General features: G+C 47.3%; 1 protein-coding gene across 3 annotated transcripts; it reads right to left on the minus strand.

Moving 5' to 3' along the window:
* Positions 1–5642: 5642 nt before the first annotated feature.
* ALAS1 (5'-aminolevulinate synthase 1) lies at positions 5643–20890 on the minus strand. Of its 3 annotated transcripts, none has more exons than XM_081525197.1 (11): positions 20759–20890; positions 19463–19681; positions 15204–15431; positions 14291–14440; positions 13251–13473; positions 12191–12375; positions 11471–11650; positions 10979–11143; positions 8742–9010; positions 7871–8033; positions 5643–5949 (listed from the first exon to the last, which is right to left on the minus strand). In XM_081525197.1, exons 2-11 carry the CDS (start codon positions 19659–19661, stop codon positions 5789–5791), a joined length of 1923 nt encoding a protein of 640 aa, XP_081381323.1. In that variant the 5' UTR covers positions 19662–19681; positions 20759–20890; the 3' UTR covers positions 5643–5788. The 3 variants fall into 3 exon arrangements, with proteins under 3 accessions (XP_081381323.1, XP_081381324.1, XP_081381322.1); XM_081525198.1 differs by having other exon boundaries at positions 15204–15464; positions 19442–19681; XM_081525196.1 differs by having other exon boundaries at positions 20054–20847.
* Positions 20891–21665: the final 775 nt, after the last annotated feature.

The raw sequence follows: 21665 nt of genomic DNA on the forward strand, positions 1-21665 counted from the left end.
TTTCCTCTAGGACACGTTATTTAATGCCCTGAAAGTGAAAATGTTAGTCGCTTAGTCCTCTCCAACTCTTTGCAACCCCATGGACTGTAGCCCTTCAGGCTCCTCTGTCCATGGAATTCTCCAGGCAAGAACAGTGGAGTGGGTTGCCATTCCCTTCTCCAGAGAACTTCCTGAACCAGGGATCAAACCTGGGTCTCCTCCAGTGCAGGCAGATTCTTTACCATCTGAGCCACCAAGGAAGCCCATTTAATGCCCTTAGCCTTCTGAATATTCTTAGGGAGCTTCCATGACATCATCCATTTTCACACTTGTATCTTTATTACAAACCTTGCTTACCCAAACTTCTCCTATGTAAGCAGTTGATGAATCCTTCCGCTCCTGCAGCAGTGCTCCCCGACATTTTTGGCACCAGGGACCCGTTTTGTGGAAGGCAATTTTTCCACCGACAGGGATTGTACAGGGAGATGGGTTTGGGATGATTCAAGAGCATTACATTTATTGTGCACTTTATTTCTATTACTATTATATCACCTCCACCTCAGACCATCAGGCATTAGATCCTAGAGTTCGGGGACCCCTGCCCTGCAGAACATTCCACCATCCTTTGTCCTCATAACCACAAACCGCAGGGAGAAGCTGAGCTAATGACCTTGTTGACCCTCCCTGGCTCTGAGTCTCAAGGAGAAGGAAGGTGGGTCTTGTTAAGCATTGGGAGAGAAACCTGACCGACAATAGAGGGGAAACTACTGGGCGGAAAGGAGGTGGAGGCAGTTCCAGGCGTGGGAATCTGGTGGACAATGGAAAGGCCCTGAAGGCTGTCCTGGGGGAACAGGACTGGGAAAGCTGAATGAGGGTGTTTCCTGGTGGACAATGGAAAGGCCCTGAAGGCTGTCCTGGGGGAACAGGACTGGGAAAGCTGAATGAGGGTGTTTCCTGAGCTGAAAGGAACTTCGTGGTGGTTCCCAGGGGATACGACTTCCATCTTACCTAGGGGGCCTGCCCCTGTGTGTGGCTTTATCTGATGGGACCAGGACTCAGGCAGCTCTCTCATCACCTGGCCTGGTTAAGGGGCATGGACCCACCCCCAGAGGGCCGGGAGCTGAGGCCAGGAGTCTCTCATTCCTCCAGTTGCTTGGCTGTTCTTCAGCTCATCTATCCATTCTAGAAAAGTAACCCTGCACGTTTTCACAGGTCGATGTTGTAGGCTGAAAGTTTGTGTTCCCTCCTTGGTTGAAACGCTAACCTCAGGTGATGGTGTTTGGAGGTGGGGCCTTTGAAGGGTAATTCGATTTAAATTAGGGTAGGAGGTGGGGCCCCTCCGTGGTAGGATTAATAGTTTTATAAAAAGAGGGGGAAATTCTCTGGTAGTCCAGTGGTCAAGTGAGGGGAATTCCCTGCCTTCCAATACAGGTTTGATCCCTGGCAGGACTAAGCTCCCACATGGTGTGGGACAACTTAAGTTTGTAGGCAACAACTATTAAAACCTTCCGTTCTCTGAGGCGCACATACTGCAACTACTGAGCCTGCGCACGCTGGAGCCGACGTGCCACAAGCAGCTACTGTGCATGTGCGCTCTGGGGCGTACCTACTGCGCCTTTGCATTTTGGCGCTCACGTGCTGCAGTTACTGCGCTTTCGCAGCTCTGAAGCACAGGCGCCTCAAGGCCCGCGTGCCACAACGACCTGACGCAGCCAAAAAATAAAGTAATTAATTTTAAAAAAAGAGAAGAGGAAGAGGTAAAGGTCACGTGCGTTTATAGCGAGAAGACAATTGTCTGCAGCCCAGGAAGAGGACTTCCACCAGTAACGGAACCTGTTGGCAGCGTTAAGCTGCCAAGACGTAGAGCCTCCAGAACGGTGAGAAACGTTGTTTCTTGAGAAACGACGGTGTTGTTCAAGCCTCGCCCTCTGTGGTGTGTAGTTACAGCTGAGACAGACCCCTTTTGCTTACTCAGCACGTTTGCTCAGCGTTCAGTGTGTGTCAGGCCCTGTGCATGGCGCGGGACTCGAAGGGGAACCGATCAGCAGGGGGAGCGACCAGGGCTTTGAAGGGCAGCGCAGGGGGGACCAGAGCACACAACAGGAGATGTCTTAGCTCGAGCATTCAGGGAAGGTCTCTCTGAGGACCCTTCTGAGTGAAGAGAGGCAGTCACACCACAAGCCAGGGAAGAGAAATCTAGGGGAGAAACAATGGCTAACACCAACCCCTGGAAGCTGGTGGGAACCTCCATGGATATTTGAGACCTAGGAGTATGTGTCTACACCTGAGGCTGGGTGAACAGGTGAGGGTGGGATGGGTGATAAGGTTGCAGAGATGGAACCTCATCAGCCTATTACGACAATCTAGAATATTTAAATATAATTTATTTATTTGGCTGCGCTGGGTCTTAGTCGTGGCGTGCACTCTTATTAGATGAAGCTTGTGGGCTCTAGTTCCCTGATCAGGGCTGGAACATAGGTCCCTTGCATCGGGAGCGTGGTGTCTTAGGCCCTGGAGAACCAAGGAAGCCCTGACCATCTAGAATCTAATTAGTACAATTTGAAAATCCAGAAAAATTTTCTGCAGGGGAGGGACAGGACGTGATTTTGGGGGCGGGGGAAGGCAGGCTGCAACTTATGGGATCTTAGTTCTCTGACCAGGGATTGAACCTGAGCCCTCAGCAGTGTAAGTGCTGAGGCCTAACCACTGGACTGACAGGGAACTCCCTGTTTTTTTAAAAGCTTTCACAGGCTGCTGCGTGGGGTAGAGGCTGGGGCTGGGGCAGGTGCTAGGGTGGCGCCACAAGCAAGAGAGGAGCAGTGGAGGTGTTGGGAAGTGGCCTGGCTTGAGGTGTATCTTTGAGATAGAACTTACATGACTTGTTAACAGTGTCATGTGCGTCAAAGAGAGGTGACTTCCACACGAGAGGCTGGAGTTAGTGTATAGATAATGGCAAGATGAGGAGAAGGGTAGGTAGCGGAGGAGTGGGCAGCCCTGGGCGCCGTCAGGAGCTGCGTGGTTCAGATGCTTGTTTATTGGCCATTAGTGATGTACGGCTTGAACTGAAAACCTAGGGTGGGGTGTGTGGTGGAGGCATGGAGAGATCCTCAGAGAGGGGAAGCCTGACGTGCAGTTAGAGATGAACCCAGTGGGCGCTCAACATTCAGAGCTCAGGAAGGAGGAAAGTCAGGAGAGGTCAGTGGCCCAGAAGCTTAGAGAAAGCTGTAAAAAGGCTAAGGACAACCACCTCAAATACCACTGGGAGATCCAATGAGAGGCAAACAGAACAGGCCTCTGGATTTGGCAAAGACAAGCACGATGTGGCAAGAAAAGAGTGGCATCCACAAAGAACAGGCTGGAGGACCAAGTGGGGAAGGCTAAGCAGAAAAGGGCAGAACAGAGGCGGCAGCTGAGTAGGGGTCAAGACCGAGGGAGAGCTTGTTTTATCATAGGATGGGTGAGCGCCTGCCGCAGGCCCACGGGAAGAAGGTAAGAGCTGGTTGCAGGAATGCACAGGAAGCTATGGGACTCAGAACACAAGGGGCAGGAGTCAGGGGAAGGAGCACAAACGGTTGGAGACCACAGGTGCAGGAAGCACTGGAGGACCTGTTTTGACAGACCAGCCTGGACTGCCTGACTTTCACAGGGAAGTGTGCGGGCCAGGGGAGGGAGCAGCTGCCACAGCACTGACTGTTCACTGTGGGGAGAGGCTTGGGACTGAAGCAGCTGTGGTGTGGGTTGTGCCCTCAGAACTGCTTGGGGTTGGGGCACAGCTGGGCCAGCCACTGCCTGGCAGGCATTAAAACCGCGCTGACTTCCCTGTCCTGCCTGTTGTAAGTAGTGCTGCAGTGAACATCGGGGTGCATGGTGCACATGTCATTACAAATTAGTTTTTTCTGAATGTATGCCCAGGAGTGGGATTGCTGAATCTTATTTTTAGTTTAAGGAACCTTCATACTGTTCTTCACAGTGGCTGCACCAACTTATATTCCCACCAACAGTGTAGGAGGGTTCCCTTTTCTCCACACCCTCTCCAGCATTTATTGTTTGTAGATTTGATGATGGCCATTCTGATGGTGTGAGGTCATACCTCTATGTTTGGCTGAGTGATATTCCATTGTATATATGTAATCTTTGACAAAGGAGGCAAGAATATACAATGGAGAAAATACAGCCTCTTCAATAAGTGGTGCTGGGAAAACGACAGCTACATGTAAAAGAATGAAATTAGAATACTTCCTAACAATTCTATGTAGTTTTGATTTGCATTCTCTGGTGGCCCAGTTGGTAAAGAATCTGCTTGCAATGCGGGAGACCTGGGTTTGATTCCTGGGTTGGGAAGATCCCCTGGAGGAGGGAATGGCTACTCCAGTATTCTTGCCTGGAGAATTCCATGGACAGAGGAGCCTGGCAGCTACAGTCACCAAGTGGACACCACTCTTGAGTGACTAACACTTTCACTTCTAATAATTAATTAGCCATGTTGAACACATCTTTTCATGTTGGCCATCTGTTTGTCTTCTTTGGAGAGATGTCTGTTTAGGTCTTTTGCCAGTTTTTTGATAGGGTCGTGTGTTTTTGATATTGAGCTGCATGAATGAGCTTCTTGTTATTTGGAGATTAATCCTTTGTCTGTTGCTTTGTTTGCAAATATTTTCCCCCATTCTGAGGGTTGTCTTTTCACCTTGTTTATGGCTTTCTTTGCTGTGCAGAAGCTTTTAAGTTTAATTAGGTCGCATTCATTTTTATTTTCATTACTCTAGGAGGTGGGTCAAAAAAGACCTTTTGTGATTTATGTCAGTGTTCTGCATATGTTTATCTCTAAAGAGTTTTATAGTGTCTCACCTTACATTTAAGTCTTTAATCCACTTTGAGTTTATTTTTGTGTATGGTGTTAGGAAGTATTCTAATTTCATTCTTTTACATGTAGCTGTCCAGTTTTCCCAGCACCATTTATTGAAGAGGCTGTATTTTCTCCTTGTATATTCTTGCTTACTTTGTCAAAGATTACATATATACAATGGAATATTACTCAGCCATAAAAAGGAACAAATTTGAGTCTTCTGTAGTGATGTGGATGGACCTAGAGTCTGTCATACAGAGTTAAGTAACTCAAAAAGAGAAAAACAAATATTCTATATTAACACAGGTATGTGGAATCTAGAAAAATGGTACGGATGAACCTATTTGCAGGGCAGGAGTAGAGATGCAGACGTAGAGAACGGATGTGTGGACACCACAGGGGAAGGGGAGGCTGGAACAAATTGGGAGATTCGGCTTGACACGTTACTACCATGTGTAAAACAGATAGCAAGTGGGAAGCTGTTATGCAACACAGGGAGCTCAGCTCCATGCTCTGTGATGACCTAGAGAGGTGGGACAGGGGCAGTGAGAGGGAGGTTCAAGAGGCAGGGGATATGTGTGTAGGTATAATTCCCTTTCTTGTATAGCAGAAATGAACACAACATTGCAAAGCAATCCTACTCCAATTTTCAAAAAAGGACATGCTAGCTTCCGGCATTCTGGGAGGTCGCGCCGTCCTGGGTGGGGTCTGGAGCCACTACCTGGGACCAGGATATTTTCACACATCTCAACAACACAGACTGAGTTTAAAGGGACAAATGACTTTTTGACTCAGTAGCCAATAAAAAGAGGAACCCTGATTTAGACAAGAATTTATTTTCTGGACTACATCTTTACCATAGATTAAAATTAATATAATTTAATTCACATACAAAGACAACTGTGGAGGGACTACCTGGATACATTGTGACCTGGGGTAGGGGGAGTAACTTAGGGCACAACACATTCAGGCCTGAGCAGACACCAGCTTGCTCATACCAGAGAAGTAGGATTTCTCTCTTTCGCTCATCATTTCAAAATGCAGTGGCCTCCTGCAGAAGTTGCACTCGGCTGAGGAATGTGGCTTGAGTTCCAGCCCAACTCGCTTCCATGTGGTCAGCAGATTATCTGTGAGGAGAAAGTTTTTTAAAATTAGAGGAAGTACATACCCAAGAAAAATGGAAATATATGTCCCCAATAATAATCTGTACGCAAGTGTTCACAGCAGCATCCTTTTTTCTTTTTTTTAATAATAGTCAAAAAGTGGAAACAACCCAAACGTCCACCAATTGATGGATAAACAAAATGTGGTGTATCTGTACTGAGGAAAACTATTTGGTAGTAAAAAGGAATGAAGTGCTGACTCAAGCTACAACGTAGATAAAACCTTGAACACACTGTGCTGTTAAATAAGCCAGGCATAAAGGGCCATATATTGTACGATTCCATTTACATAAAATGTTGTGTATAGGCAAGTCCACAGACAAAAAGTGGATCAGGGCTGGGATGGGGCTGCTAAGTGGTGTAAAGTTTCTCTCTGAGGTGATAATGCTCACACATGGCTCCACTGTGTGGAATGGATCATTCCTTGCAGAGTAGCCCTGAAGGCTAGAGGCAGGGAAACCACCGTGGGTGGTGGTGGGGGCTCAGGAGGGCAACACACCTCCAAGGCAGAGGCAGCTATCAGCAGCCCATTCAGTCTCTGCCTTCAGGTGGATGTGGGGGGAAAGGACTGGGTTATACAGAACTATGAGAATATGAAATGCTGAACAGAAGGGATTAGGTGTGTAGTCAGTTTTCAGAGAAGAGAGAGAAGTGCAGAGCTGAGCTTTGGAGGCCCAGGCAGGCTCAGGCCGTCAGGGGCATCTCTCCTGCAACAGCCACCACCAGGGGTCCCTGAGGCACAAAGACGGAGGCATGGATGGGAACAGTGAGCAGATCAGCAGGCTCCCTCCCATGAAGTGGAGCGACTAAACATCTTTCACACTTCTGTTCAATTCAGTCGCACAGTTGTGTCCGACTCTTTGCAACCCCATGAATCACAGCACGCCAGGCCTCCCTGTCCATCACCAACTCCCACAGTCTACCCAAACCCATGTCCATCAAGTCAGTGATGCCATCCAGCCATCTCATCTTCTGTTGTCCCCTTCTCCTCTTGCCCCCAATCCTTCCCAGCATTAGGGTCTTTTCCAGTGAGTCAATTCTTCGCATCAGGTGGCCAAAGTATTGGAGTTTCAGCTTCAACATCAGTCCTTCCAATGAACACCCAGGACTGATCTCCTTTAGGATGGACTGGTTGGATCTCCTTGCAGTCCAAGGGACTCTCAAGAGTCTTCTCCACCACAGTTCAAAAGCATCAATTCTTCGGCGCTCAGCTTTCTTCACCATCCAACTCTCACATCCATACATGACTACTGGAAAAACCATAGCCTTGACTAGATGGACCTTTGTTGGCAAAGTAATGTCTCTGCTTTTAAATACGCTCTCTAGGTTGGTCATAACTTTCCTTCCAAGGAGTAAGCGTCTTTTAATTTCATGGCTTGCAGTCACCATCTGCAGTGATTTTGGAGCCCCCAAAAATAAAGTCTTCCACTGTTTCCCCATCTATTTGCCATGAAGTGATGGGACCAGATGCCATGATCTTAGTTTTCGGAATGTTGAGCTTTCAGCCAACTTTTTCACTCTCCTCTTTCACTTTCATCAAGAGGCTCTTTAGTTCTTCTTCACTTTCTGCGATAAGGGTGGTGTCATCTGCATATCTGAGGTTATTGATATTTCTCCCGGCAATCTTGATTCCAGCTTGTGTTTCTTCCAGCCTAGCGTTTCTCATGATGTACTCTGCATATAAGTTAAATAAGCAGGGTGACAATATACAGCCTTGATGTACTCTTTTTCCCATTTGGAAGAGATACCCCACATTTCTGTACCACCTGAGAATATCCTTAACTACTTGGAAAAAGAAGAGACAAATAGGAATGGCTTGAATTATAAATGCTGCAGATAGCTTCACGCTTCTCCCGCGGGGCTCTGCGGCTCCCTGGCTACTCACCCACAAAGTAGCTCATCATCTGCGGCGTGTGGTGGGGCGTGGGGGCGATGCGCAGCAGCTCCTCACCCCGGGGCACTGTGGGGTAATTGATCGCTTGGACGTAAATATTATGTCTACTCATTAGTTCATCACAGACCTCCGTGTTTTTAGCAGCATCTGCCACCTAAGATTGATAATAACAGAAGATAAGGCTGGAACCAGACAGCAGAGACTAGTCACACACTTGTCCAAGTGGCTTAGGCTCAAGCTGCATATTCAAGTCTGGCAGAGAGGCAAAGTGCTGCCCCGACACTTGCAGTTTAAAGGGTTGTACACCACAGATCAGAGAACTGAAACCATATTAGAAGTAGCTTTCACACTGATCTCCTTCCCAGGCTCCAAAGCGGGGAAGCGGGCGTTCCCGTGAGCCTATTGTGATAGCAGTGGATGTGTGCACCCTGGGGATGAAGGCAGCTTTGGTGATACCAGCTCTGCTATTCAGATGAATTCAACTGTGACGCCAACAGGGCTGCCCTTTGTAGCAGCCAGAGCAAGACCTATGTCACAATAAAATGAATAAAAAGCCATACTTCAGAGCTAGCCAAGCTCCGGCTTCCAGAGCTTCCCAGATAGAAGCTCTGTGTTTACCCTGTCAAGGCTAATACGCTGGAGAAGGAACCTCTGCTCCTTTGAGCCTGCTGGGCTCAAAGACTGCATTCTCACTGTGAAGTCAGCCAAAAGCAGAAACATGGCAGACGGCCACTGGCGACAGCCCTTTGCCCCAACAGTCACCCTGCCCAGCCCAAGTTCAGGAAGGCATGAACCAGAACATCTCCTGGTCAAGTGCAGAGGCCCAGCCCCCAGCAAGTCCAGTCACAGACAGGGACATTACCCGGACAGGGATGATGTGACTGGGGCAGTGGACCACTGGTAGGCCGGCATCCATCAGCATCTGCCTCATGAGCTTCACGTTGCGCTGGTGTTGGCGGCGAAGTGCCCGGCCCTCAGCGCTCCTCAGGATCCGCACAGACTCCAGCGCTCCAGCCAGCAGCATGGGCGGCAGGGAGGTGGTGAAGATGAAGCCCGCTGCATAGGACCGGACGGTGTCGATCAGGGAGCTCGTGCTGGCGATGTACCCTCCAACGCAGCCAATGGCTTTGCCTAGGAGGAGACAGGTTCATTTATTACAGCGACTGCCCTAAGTGTGCACAGCCAGGTGCTGCAGAGCCTCAGAACACTTACTCTTCTCTCTCTCCTTTGTTTGTCCTAAGACTCAAAGCAAGGGACAGCAGCCCATTTCCCAAAGGGAAAAAGCTGAGAACGTTATGAAAGGGTCTTGCCCACAGTCAAATGGCCAACCTGGTGTCTGACCAGGATCAAAGCACAGGTCTCCAGACCAGGTCTGGCACCGGCGCCTGGTCCCAGCGTGCCTAACACCGAGTGCCACCTCCCTCTGTCCTCCCTGCCCACCCAGGTCGGCTGCATCCCCCGCGCTCTGCACTGCGCCTGCTCCGGACAGCGTCCAGCTGGGTGCTCACTGTGAGTGTTACCCTTGAGGCCAGAAGGTCAGCCAGCTAAAGACACTAACTTGTTTTGGCAGGACTGGTATTAATTTCCACTTAAGTAATCACAAAACTCCAACAAGGAGTGTTTACTGGATAAACATGAAAACTCAGACCCTGTTATGGTTGATTTAGGGCTGGCCTCATTTTTCAGTTCTTGAGTTTCCTTATATAATCAGTATCTCAGGTTTCAAGATTAAGGACTCCAGAAGAGTCCTCCTCGATCTTAAACATTATGTTCTGTAATTAACATTCTTGCTTCAACCCCACACATGGCTGGACTGGTATACGCTGTCACAATGGAAAATTTTTCTCTCCAGCCCTTTTCATCTCTCAGGGACCATACCTTCAAAGGGCCTACGTCATGAGAGCTCTTTACAAGAAAAGGGCAGCTAGAATCAGGACACTTGAACAAGAGTTCTCCTCCTGGCAGGGCTCTGCTCCAAGAGCCCCAGGCTCTCCTGGTCTGCACGACATTCTCATGCCCCTTGACAGGGCTGTAGGACACTCTTTTTTGCTTGCCATTCCTTTACCAAGTGCAGGCTGTAAAGTGGCATTTTAGCCAGCCACTGCTGGCTTTACTGACAACTGCTTCACCACAACTGCTTTACTAACTTCTGAAATTCTCAAATTTGTATAGATGACATTTTTATTTCATAGACAATGAGAAGGCCTATAGTAATTGTCTGTATACTGTTCACTTATATTCTTCAAAGTGAGGTGGGGTTTACTGTTACCTCCATTATACTGATGAGGAAACTGAGGCACAGAGAAGTTAACCACCAATCCAAGGTCACACCGATAGTGAGTTACACAGGCAAGACTTACACCCAGCAGGCAGCATGGCTATGGAGTCTGGAGTTGCTCCAAGAGACGCTGCCTGTCAACTAGGAGGAGCAGAGGATATACAAAGACACTGGGTGAACTGGACTCTTCCCATGTGCTAGGGACAGGGCTCAGCACTTCACAACACAGCACCTGAACCTGTAGCTCCAGGAGAACAGCATTAAAATTCTTCCTTTTTATTTCTTTTTAATAAAAGGGAACAATCTGATGCACAGAGAGTAAAAGCTATTGCCACAGTGTATACCTAGAGCCACAACTATGTTTGGAATGAGCTCAGAGGACAACAAATGGTACTTCCGTCATGTTAGGCTTATGAGATTTACTTTGATTCTACTGGCCAGGCCTCCATGACTCAAGGGATTCTGCTAAGCTGTGCCACTCACTAAGAAAATAAAAACTTGCTCAAAAAAGTGAGCCAGGCTTTAGATGCTATCACACTATCTCCTCACTTGACCCATTAGACCAGCAGTCCTTGGTTTTGTTGTTTAGTTGCTAAATTTTGTCCGATTCTTTTTGCAGCCCCATAGACTAGTCCCCCAGGCTCCTCTGTCCATGGGATTTCCTAGGCAAGAATACTGGAGTGGGTTGCCATTTCCTCCTCTAGGGGACCTTTCTGACCTAGGGATGGAACTCTCATCTCCTGCAATGGCAGGTGGATTCTTTACCAGTGAGTCAGAATTTAATTTTAGTATGGATTACAGACTGTGAAGAGTACACACACCAAGTGTTCCAGAAATGATGTCCATTTTTGGCATAACTCCATCCCGATCGCCAATCCCTCCGCCTTGCGGCCCGTAGAGCCCCACTGCGTGGACCTCATCCACAAAGGTGATTGCTCCAAACTCGTGGGCCACGTCACACAGCTCTTCCAGCGGGCACACTGCCCCTGAGGAGAAACCACAGACCATGCTGAAGCACTTGCTGTGTCACAGATTTCTGTTTTGGTAAGGGGTAGAACACAATACCTTCTAAGATATTTCTAATATTGGGGAAAGCAATGAATTTCCCCCAGTTTCTAGACTGTTTTGAGATTTGAAGCTTAGTAAAAGCCAAAGTAGAATATCTACAATCACCCAAATCTATACATTGTCCCCCAACTACAAAATCCTGGCAGAAAGTGAAAAGAAAAGAAACTACAAAAATAACGTCACGCTTTTAAGTTCAGGCCTTGTTTTCATTAAAAGTTTTCAGGCTGGCCTCTAGATAGACTTACCATCCATTGAGTGGACAGTTTCAAAGGCAACAATCTTGGGGACGGCAGGGTCGGACCTCTGCAGCAGTTCTCGGAGGTGGCTGACATCGTTGTGGCGGAAGATGTACTTTGGCACTCCGCTGTTCCGAATCCCTTGGATCATGGAGGCATGGTTCCCAGCGTCAGAGTAAATCTCACAGCCTAACAAGATAAAAATGCGCTTTATTGCCATCTGTACCAAAGCCAAATTATTTTCTCAACAGTCAAGGACAACAGACCTTGCCCTGAAAATGCTACTGTGCCCCGTAGGAAAAAGACCCTGCATGCCAGTTTCTTTCTGGCAAAATAACTAACTAGTGCTTCTCCTCTGAGAAGGCCCATAGATACAAAATAACCCAGTGGCACGAAGTTAATCTGCTTTTAAATCTGGCTGCCTCACTCCAAACTCAATCAAAAGATAACTACACATGATTAAGAGAATTCTCCAAAATATTTTCTTGGAATACGAAGCACACTGGAAGCAATCAGTGTAAGGACAAGTCCTGCAGGTCTGATTCTTCACTGTTATCATGCTCTATTGGAACTCACAATGTACAGTTAACACTTCATCAATTCAACAACAAATGCTCCCAGTTCCTAGCATATCTCTTGAGTGGTTTTGGTAAGTCTTCTTTTTTGTCATCTTCCTGTTATTACTAAGAAACCCAGACAATTCTAAGGCACCCACAGCAGGCTTCCTACCTGGCATCATCTTAGCCAGAGTGAAGAGGGTCGAGTCATTGGCCACAAAACACGAGGAGAACAAGAGTGCAGCATCTTTTCCATGGAGGTCAGCCAGCTCCCGCTCCAGGTCCACGTGGAATTTACTAGTTCCAGAAATATTTCTAGTACCCCCTGCTCCAGTACCATGCTGTTTCAAAGTGTCTCTTTAAAAAAAAAGCAGACAGAAAATAAATCTCATGGTTCTGAATGCTACAGAAACAGTTCCTCCCTCTAGGATCCAGGAGACTGAAACTGATGTTGATGTAGCACTTCTTTCCCTGTGTATGTGGGGCCAGAAGTTTGAACCACTTCCTGTCTAGACTGGGTGGGAGAAAGTCTCAACACCAGGGTGATGATGCCTCTGAGGGGAACAAGAGCAAGTGTCCACTTACCAGTCTTACTTAATTGAGTTTAGTTAATTTACGAAGGTTTCTTTTCTCTGACAAACATCTCTTTCTCCAATAACATGACCTCAGGCTCTAGAGGGACATCTTGAATGATTGTCAGTTATACCCTCTGCGAACCAGTCCCATAATCTTAGGCCGTCTCTATTACTAAACCACAGACTGGGCTCTCTCTGGCAAGCCTCCTTGGGGAATTTGGCCAGAAACTCTCAGGTGTCCCTAACCATGGCAAACCTCCTGAAGGACATGAATGATGGGCTCTACCATCCCTTTTAATGTCTTTAACAAGCAGCTTTTCCCCCCACTGCTGCTCAGTTTGTATTTCTCCATCCTCACCTACAAGGCAGGGCACCTATGTGCAAGACTGCCTGGTGTAAGAGAGGTCCTCGCTTACTGAGAAGTAGGAAGTAAGCAGACATGTAGTCAGTCAGTGAGCCCATAAACTTGAACCCTTGCACAGAGGGGCTCCATCAACTACTTACACGTTAGAGTTTCTCTAAAATTAATGTTTACGTATTTTTAAAGGCTAAAAATTTAGCCCTTAACATTTTCCCCCATAAAAGATCCAAACTCTGTAACTTATCAACATCTTGCTAAGTCATGCCAGTGGTATCTGAAAGCTGAGAGCTACTTACATGACAGCTCCACACACCCGTGGGTGGCGACTCATTCCTAGGTAGTCATTGCTACACCAGACAGACACCTGCTTTTTGCTGATGAGAGAGTCCGAATAGTCATCTGCCATGGGGAAGGACTGCGCCTTCCGGTTCACAGTTTTGAAAACTCGATAGCTATGGTCATTTTTTTTCTCATCAATTTTCTTCTCAAAGAAACGATCATATTGAAAAGTGCAAACAGCTAAAAACCAAACAAAAGATGGTACAATCTGATGGTTAAAAAGCACATCTAGGCTTTGGTGGAAGACCTGGTTTCCCATCCCAGTTCAGTCACTTGGCAGTAGCGGGGTTCTGGACAAATGAAGGAAATACTCATCTGGGCAAATTTCTTGATGCCCTCATCTTAAGACTGTGTATGTCTCAAAGGACACTGTATGTGCCAGGCATTTAACATAACCCCTGCCCTGACAGCTCAGTTGGTAAAGAATCCTCCTGTAGTGCAGGAGACCCCGGTTCAATTCGTGGGTCGGGAAGATTCCCTGGAGAAGGGAAAGGCTACCAACTCCAGTATTCTGGCCTGGAGAATTCCACGGACTGTACACTCCACGGGGTTGTAAAGAGTCAGACATGACTGAGCGACTTTCACTTTTCACTTTCCGTGAGCAGACAGTAGGTGCTAAGAGAGAGGAGGCAGCCTCTCAATAGGACTGCCATTTACTATAGACAAGAGCACCAACCTGCATCAAGCAAGGGGCCTGTTTGTTTTTTTTAAATTAATTTGGCTGCACAACTATTAATAGTTGTGGCACACACAATCTTCCATCTATTAGTTGTGGTATGAGGGGTCTTTAGTTGCGGCATGTGGGATCTAATTACCTGACCAGGGATGCATCTCGGGCCTCCTGCCTTGGGAGTGCTAATTCTTAGCCACTGGACCACCAGGCAAGTCCCAGGGACATGGTTTTTAACCCTAAACTCGCCATGCAATTATATGTTTAATCTGATGTATGTTTAAGTTATAAACTGTCTTGCACTGGGCAAATATCAAGGAGACTCACATTTTGGCAAGTTATCTCGAAGAAGATGGGACACTCTTTCTGGTCGTTGCTTTCGCATGATATCCTGAAAGTTCTTCAGCAGTCCATTCAGCTCCCCTCCTTCGGTCTTCACATTAATCACACTGGGATTCACTGAGGTTTGGGCAACCTCTGTAATACAAGTAACAAGATCAGTGTTCTATTCTGAGTCCACAATACCTTCCAGACATATTGTCAAAAATGGCTTACTGCCTAGTTCATAAAAATAGCCCATCATAACCAAAGTGAGATGTAACTGAATATATGAAGCCTCTCTTCTTTGTTACTGTTTGGTTTTGTTTTCAGAGCTACCAGCCAGCTTTGAGGAACATTAAAGTCTGAACCTTTTTTTTTTTCCCCCCTGGCTGGTTAGCATGCCTTCCCCACTGCACCCCCCAACTCTAACTGAGACAATTTTCTTTATAGAAAACAATTCCAGCCATTTCATCATTTCTGCTGGCGAGGTTTCTTGGGGACCTTGTGTGTTCCATGGATACAGCCACAAATGGAATTAAGGCTACCATACAGCTACCACCACTAAGACAGCTTGGGAGTCCTAAGACCAGCACTAATTGCAGTTAACACTGTTTTTTCCCTTTTATCCCACCAGATGATGGGAAAGAAACACAGGGCAACCAGTAACAGTTTATGCCTGTGGGGTATTTTCAGAAATTAAAGAGTTACTGTAAAAGCTGGTCACACCCTACACAACACACAGAGAAAAGAAACCCCCACATTTTACCACACAGTCCCCTATCTGGATGACCTTTCTCCTCAGCCCTAAAAGAGGAAGATGCTGACACAAATACTCCCCTAGTAATAGTTCAGACAGATCTGAGGGTCCGAAGGAGCCAAAGGACCTCCTCACTCTTGTGAGGGTCCCTGTCATGGTTACCTTCCCTCACGGCATGCATCTCCCGCACATCTTCCTGAAGCGCCAGGCTGGCTTTGCAGAAGACACTGCTGCCGCCCTGGCTCATCTCAGCTGCCAGGAAAGGGCACTTGCTCCCAGTGCCCTGGCTCGAGGCAAGGGAAGGGTGTCCAGACGGAAGCTGTGTGCCATCTGCAGTCTCCTGGGATCCATCAGGAGCCTGCTGCACCTCAGCTTTGGCGGTTTTGTCCTCTGAGGGGGGAAACAGAAAAACAAGCATCGGATCTGGCTGCTCGGGACACAGAGGCCCACTTGTTTCTTTCTCTTGTTGCCTCAAAGACACACTTTATACTTCCTCTACCTCAGGATCCAAATACCAGTTTATTCTTACTGGGTTCTGCAAATTCAACTGCTTTCTCGTCTGTCTCACTGGAAACAATGCTCCTGTGAAGAGTTAACTGGCATAGTCCACCTACTGCTCAAACCCACAGTACCTCTCACTCATCAATCCCCAAAGTAGTATTTTCTAGTTCTAGACAGCCCAGCATTCTTGAGTTGGATTATTTTCAGTAAATCTGCCCCAAGTACACTCAGCATATTTCATGAGAGGACACACTCTTGAAGGTAACTGGAAGTGGTCATACAACTTTTTCTCTGCTAATATTTTCTAAACCAAAAACATTGATTTACATTCTTGACCAAAGAAAGCTTGCTGTTGCTTAACATATAAACTATCAGTTTTCTCTAAATGGCTCAAAGAAGTTCATGACTTAACAAGTTGGCTGGGAATTAATTTCTTAGACTTCCCTCTCCCCTTGAGCAAATGTGTTCATCTTCCTTCTGGAAGTCTTTCTTCATCATTCTGGGATACTCCTGTGAGTCATAGGCCAGGCTCTCCTATAACTTGGGTAAGATGTCTCCATACAGTAGTACAGTTTTTATTAAAATCTTCTAAAAGGAAAGTAAAAAAAACCCCACAAAATGGGACTTTCCTGGCAGTCCAGTAGTTAGGACTCTGTATTTCCATTACAGGAGGACACAGGTTCAATCCCTGATCAGGGAACTACGATCTCGTATGCCATGTGGCATGGCCAAAAAAATTGCTTTCAAGTTCATTTCATTCACTATAAAAGTCATTAAATACATATTCATTGTAGGAAGTCTAGAAAAACAAGAGTTCTATCATTCAAAACATAACCATTAAAAAAAATAATAACCATTTCAGGACTTCCCTAGTGGTCTAGTGGCTAAGACTCCACAATTCCACTACAAGGGGCACAGGTTCAGTCCCTGGTTGGGGAAGTTGCACATGCTGTGCAGTGTGGCAAAACAAACAAAAACACCAGAAAACCAACAACCCCCCACCATAACCACTGCAGACAACTTGGCATACTAACTATCTTTTCCCCTTCTGTGCAGGTTTAGAAGGTTTTACTTATTCTGTATGTCGTTTAAGTGAAAGTCGCTCAATCATATCTGACTCTTTGTGACCCCATGGACCGCACAGTCCATGGAATTCTGGCCAGAATACTGAGGTGGGTAGCTTTTCCCTTCTCCAGGGGATCTTGCCAACCCAGGGATCGAACTCAGGTCTCCCCCATTGCAGGCAGATTCTTTACCAGCTGAGCCACCTATATGCTTGTTTTAATATGCCCTTTTCATTATAAAGATTTACATAAGCTAGTAAATATTTTGTGAGTATCATCTGGGATGGTTATGTGATAGTCTATCAAGTGGACAAGTCACATTTTACTCAACCAGGAATACAAGAGGAATCTATTGCTAGGACAGACTGGTAAAACAGGGTTTTGATTGTTCAGTAAAAAAAAGCTGTAACTAATTCCTAAACAGTGGAGGAGGAGAAAAAATCCTACAAAGGATTAAATCCTTTCTACTAAAAGAAAAAAACATTCTTTTCTTACAAGTTCACATCCAGAGAACATACCTAACAAGCCTGTAGGCTATATTCCCCAGAATTAAGTGCAGTCTGAAAAGTTGAATTCTCTTCTGGAAAAGACAGACCAGAACTAAATCTCTGATCTCTTTATTAAAAACAAAATTTAGAAATTAATATACAAAGTAAAGATATATGTGTTAAATTACTACTTTAACAAATTCTGTATGATTCTACTTAAGTGACATTTCTAGAGTAGTCAAAGTCAGAGAGAGAAAGTTCAATCATGTCTGCCAGGGCCTGGGAGAGGAAGAAAGGGGAGGGCAGTTAGGATTGAGTTGCCACCGAGTTTCAGTCTGGGACAGTGAAAAGAGTTCTGGACATTGGATGGTGGTGATGGCTGCAGAGCAATATGAATATACTTAATACTACCATATACTTAAAAGTGGTTGCGATGGGAAGTTTTATATTTTATGTACTTTGCCACAGTAAAAAAAAAAAAAAAAAGTAAAAAAGAGAATACGGGCAGCATGCTTGCATTTAGTTGGAGCTCCGTTACTAGTTCTGGCCAATAGATGTTATGTTTTGCTTCCTGGCTAAAATACCCAAGAGCTGGTGGGGATCAGTGAGTATCTGATGATGTTAGGAAACAGCATCGTCTTTTAGATGTGATGATGGTATTATGATGGTGGTTTTAGAACTCATATCTTTTAAAGGTACAATACTGATATTTACAGAGGAAATTTCTGGAACCAGTTTCAAAATAGTACAGTGGGAGTAGACATGGTAAATGGGGACACAAGTGAAACAAAATTGGCCCTCATTGATTATTGTTGTTCAAAATTGAAATTTACTGTTATGAAAAGTTTTTAAAAGATGAGCCGGTTTGAGACCTTCTCACTTTCCCCTTGATTATTGTTGTTCAAAATTGAAATTTACTGTTATGAAAAGTTTTTAAAAGATGAGCTGGTTTGAGACCTTCTCACTTTCCCCTCATGCAATAGTGACCCAAAAGCCATCTATTTCAGAGGTAAAGCTTAGGACACCAAAGTGTGGAACCCCAGGTCACTCCTTAGAAGAGAATGGCCCTGATGACCCAAAGTGTGAACAAGATGACCTATCTTGTGTGAACAAGATAGAAATCTTTTGTGTCAAGCCCCTGAGATTCGGGGGTTGCTAGATACCTCAGTGTAGCCTCATGTAACTGAAAAGCACACAGGCACAGCTGACTTTCTGGGCTTCCCTGGTGGCTCAGATGGTACAGAATCTGCCTGGAGAAGGAAATGGCAAGCCACTCAGTACTCTTGCCTGGAGAATACCGTGGACAGAGGAGCATGACAGGCTATAGCCCATGGGGTCGCAAAGAGTTGGACCCAACTGAACAACTAACAGAGTTGACTTTGAAGATGGTTTAGTCTGGAATAGCCCACATGGTCTGGAGCCAGACAAAAAGATAAAGTATAAGATAAGTGACTGCCTGAGACTTCCCTTATGGTCTAGCAGCTGAGACTCTGCTCCCCAATGCTGGAGGCTTGGGACTGATCCCTGGTCAGGGAAATAGATTTCACATATTGCAACTAAGACCTTGGTGTAGCCAAATAAACAAGTAACTCAAAAAAAAAAGGGTGACTGCCTAAGTAATTAGCAGGAATTTGGGAAGGCATAGCACAGAGAAGGCAGTTGAGGGCAAAAGGCACAGGTCAGGCAACATAGCTGCTGCTGCTGCTGCTGCTAACTCGCTTCAGTCGTGTCCGACTCTGTGCGACCCCATAGACGGCAGCCCACCAGGCTCCACTGTCCCTGGGATTCTCCAGGCAAGAATACTGGAGTGGGTTGCCATTTCCTTCTCCAATGTATGAAAGTGAAAAGTGAAAAAGAAGTCGCTCAGTCGTGTCCGACTCTTAGCGACCCCATGGACTGCAGCCTACCAGGCTCCTCCGTCCATGGGAGTTTCCAGGCAAGAGTACTGGAGTGGGGTGCCATTGCCTTCTCTGCAACATAGCAAAGGGAAGAAAAAAAAAAAGGAAAAAAAAAAATCACAACTTTGGAAGTTACAGGCTTCTAGATTCCAACTTTACAGAAAGATTCCAAAGATTCTTAGGCTTACATGAATGAGGCACTGACAAACGCCCAACAGATACCAACATGCAATCCATAAGGTGGAACACTGGCCACTGTTTCACCTTTAAAGATGTGAAAACTAAAAGTGCCTACTTTGTGGGGTTAGGATGATGATTCCATGAGATAATCTATGCAAAGAACTGAGCCTGGCACAGAGTAACCCCCTCAGCGTGACCCTCATCAGCACTGTGCACAAGAACTGCTTCCAGGGTCTTGCAATGAATGCAGACATCCCACCACCCTCTACTTCATTGCTAAGGACACTTACTCTCATTAGCTGGAGGGGTTTCTGTGACCTGCTGGCAGAGTACTGTTGAAGTGGACAGGGCCCGAGGGGCTGGCTTGGCCCCAATTTCCATCATCTTAGGGCAGTTTTGGGCATAGAACAACAGAGATTTGCCTGCCTTCTGCAGAAAGGCTTGAGGCACTCGGGATAAGAATGGGCAGCGACGAACAACAGTCTCCATCTCCCGGAGGTACACTGATCCTGCACAAAGATGAGGAGTGACACCAACACTTGTTAATATTCGTGCAAATACCACCCCAAGGTCACTGGATTGTCACCTGAAGTTTGTAGCAAGGGTACCCTGGGATACTAACGAGTCTCACTCAAAAATGTCTAAGGACAGCACTGATGAGGGACTAAGAAGTGGTGACCACACTCAACCCTGATCACCATCTTCTTCATTCCCCAGCTACCTACAAAAGGCACCTGCAAAGCTACTTTACCAAATACTGTAAATAATGATTATTAATAACCAAGGGGTTGGGACATGAGGGACAAGTCAGGAACAGGTTTGGGAGGTCAGAGACTCCTTGAGGAAGATGCACAGTGCAGATAAGACACCTTGGCACCCACCCAGGTGGTGAAGTGAGGCCAGGGAAGAAGCCACTGTCATCCATCCAGGTAGAGAGGACTCTTAGGGATCCTGATCTTCTCCTGGTCCCCACACACTCCCAAAACTCCCAAGAAGGCATCCAGTCCAGCCCTGGGTTCCTGAGGCCAGGATTTCCCCGAGGGTATTCCCCTCCGGTTTATGAACTGAGGTGTACAGAAGGCCAAGGGTACAAGGGAAACGCCGCTTGGAATAACCGGGAAGAAGCAAGGGTTAAAAAACGAGGGCCTTGGGTCTGGCGGAAAGCGGTGGTCCTGGGCAGGGGAGGTCAGAAGTTACGGGTAGAGGTGGGGGAGGAAGTGTCTAGGACTCGAGATTAATGAGTTGTCTAAGACAGGAATTCGAAAGCAATCGGTTAAATGGGGAATGGCCATTCGAAAGCGGTCGGTTAAATGGGGAATGGCGGAAGGGGCAGATCTGGTAGGAGATCGGACACAAGAAAAGTTGACCCCGAGGTGGCGGGTGATTAGTGCGGTGGGGGATGGGATCCCAACGGCTAGGGCAGCGGGGCGCTGGCAGGCAGGACACGCGAGGGGCGTGTTGCCCCCGGCTGCGCCGCACGCAGAGGGCCCCCCAGCGGCTAGGGCAGCGGGGCGCCGGCAGGCAGGACACGCAGGGGGCGCGTTGCCCCCGGCTGCTGCGCCGCACGCAGAGCGCGGGGCCCTCACCTGCGCGGGGAACTCAGCGGAGGTGGCGGAGGCCGCAGGTACCCAAGTGGAAGCGTCCAACCAAACCTTGCCCTTGTCTGCGAGAATTCTCAGGCCGCGATCCCAGGCGTCCTAATATACACCCAGATGGGCAGCTGCGCATGCGCCCTGGGCGAGCGCGGCCTCTGCGCGCAGGCGCGCCGCGGAAAGGGCGGGGCAGGGTGAGGCGAGGCGGCGAGACTTGGACTTGGACTTGGTGGAGAGGGCTTTAGTGGGACTGCCTATAGCCGGGATGAAGTGCAGTGCTGTGGGCGAATACCTGCATCCCGCACCGCCTTGCCGCTTCCCCCACCAAGTACCGCTATGCTTCAGAACCCTTTGTGGGGCATAAAAGGGCAGAGTTGGAGGGGAAGCACCACTAGGGCAACTGAGGGGTTAAATGGCTATAAACATAGGTGCTTTGAATATAGAGGAGAGAGAGGGAACGAGGAGTCCCAGACCAGGGTCTTAAGCAGCATCTGACCCACCCAGGCTTGTTTTTATGTGGGTGGGAGTGGGGGAAAGGGAGGGACAGGGAGGCTTCCCGGAGGAGATGGGGCTGGACTGACTAAGCGTGGTGTGGTCCTGGGGTTGATTGCCAGGAACCTGGAGGGAGGGATCATATGAGCAGAAGCGGAAGAAGACCTAGCCGTGGCACTTTGTGGCCTGAGATAAACGGACTTAACCTGATGCAGAGAAGGAGCACAAGGAAAAGGGCTGGATGGAACCCACATACTACACACCAAGGGGGGCTGGCGGTGGAAGCATGGGGTCTGACCCGTAGTTGGGGTTTGGCACATATTGATTATTTTTATTTTCCACTGTGGGCTGTCCAAAGTCCCTTGCTGCCTGCCCGGTCTGGGCACCAACTGGGTGACTCAGGGCTTTC

Source organism: Giraffa tippelskirchi, chromosome 9 (assembly GCF_054371585.1).
Source record: "Giraffa tippelskirchi isolate mGirTip1 chromosome 9, T2T-mGirTip1v1.2.pri, whole genome shotgun sequence".
NCBI classification, from domain to species: domain Eukaryota; kingdom Metazoa; phylum Chordata; class Mammalia; order Artiodactyla; family Giraffidae; genus Giraffa; species Giraffa tippelskirchi.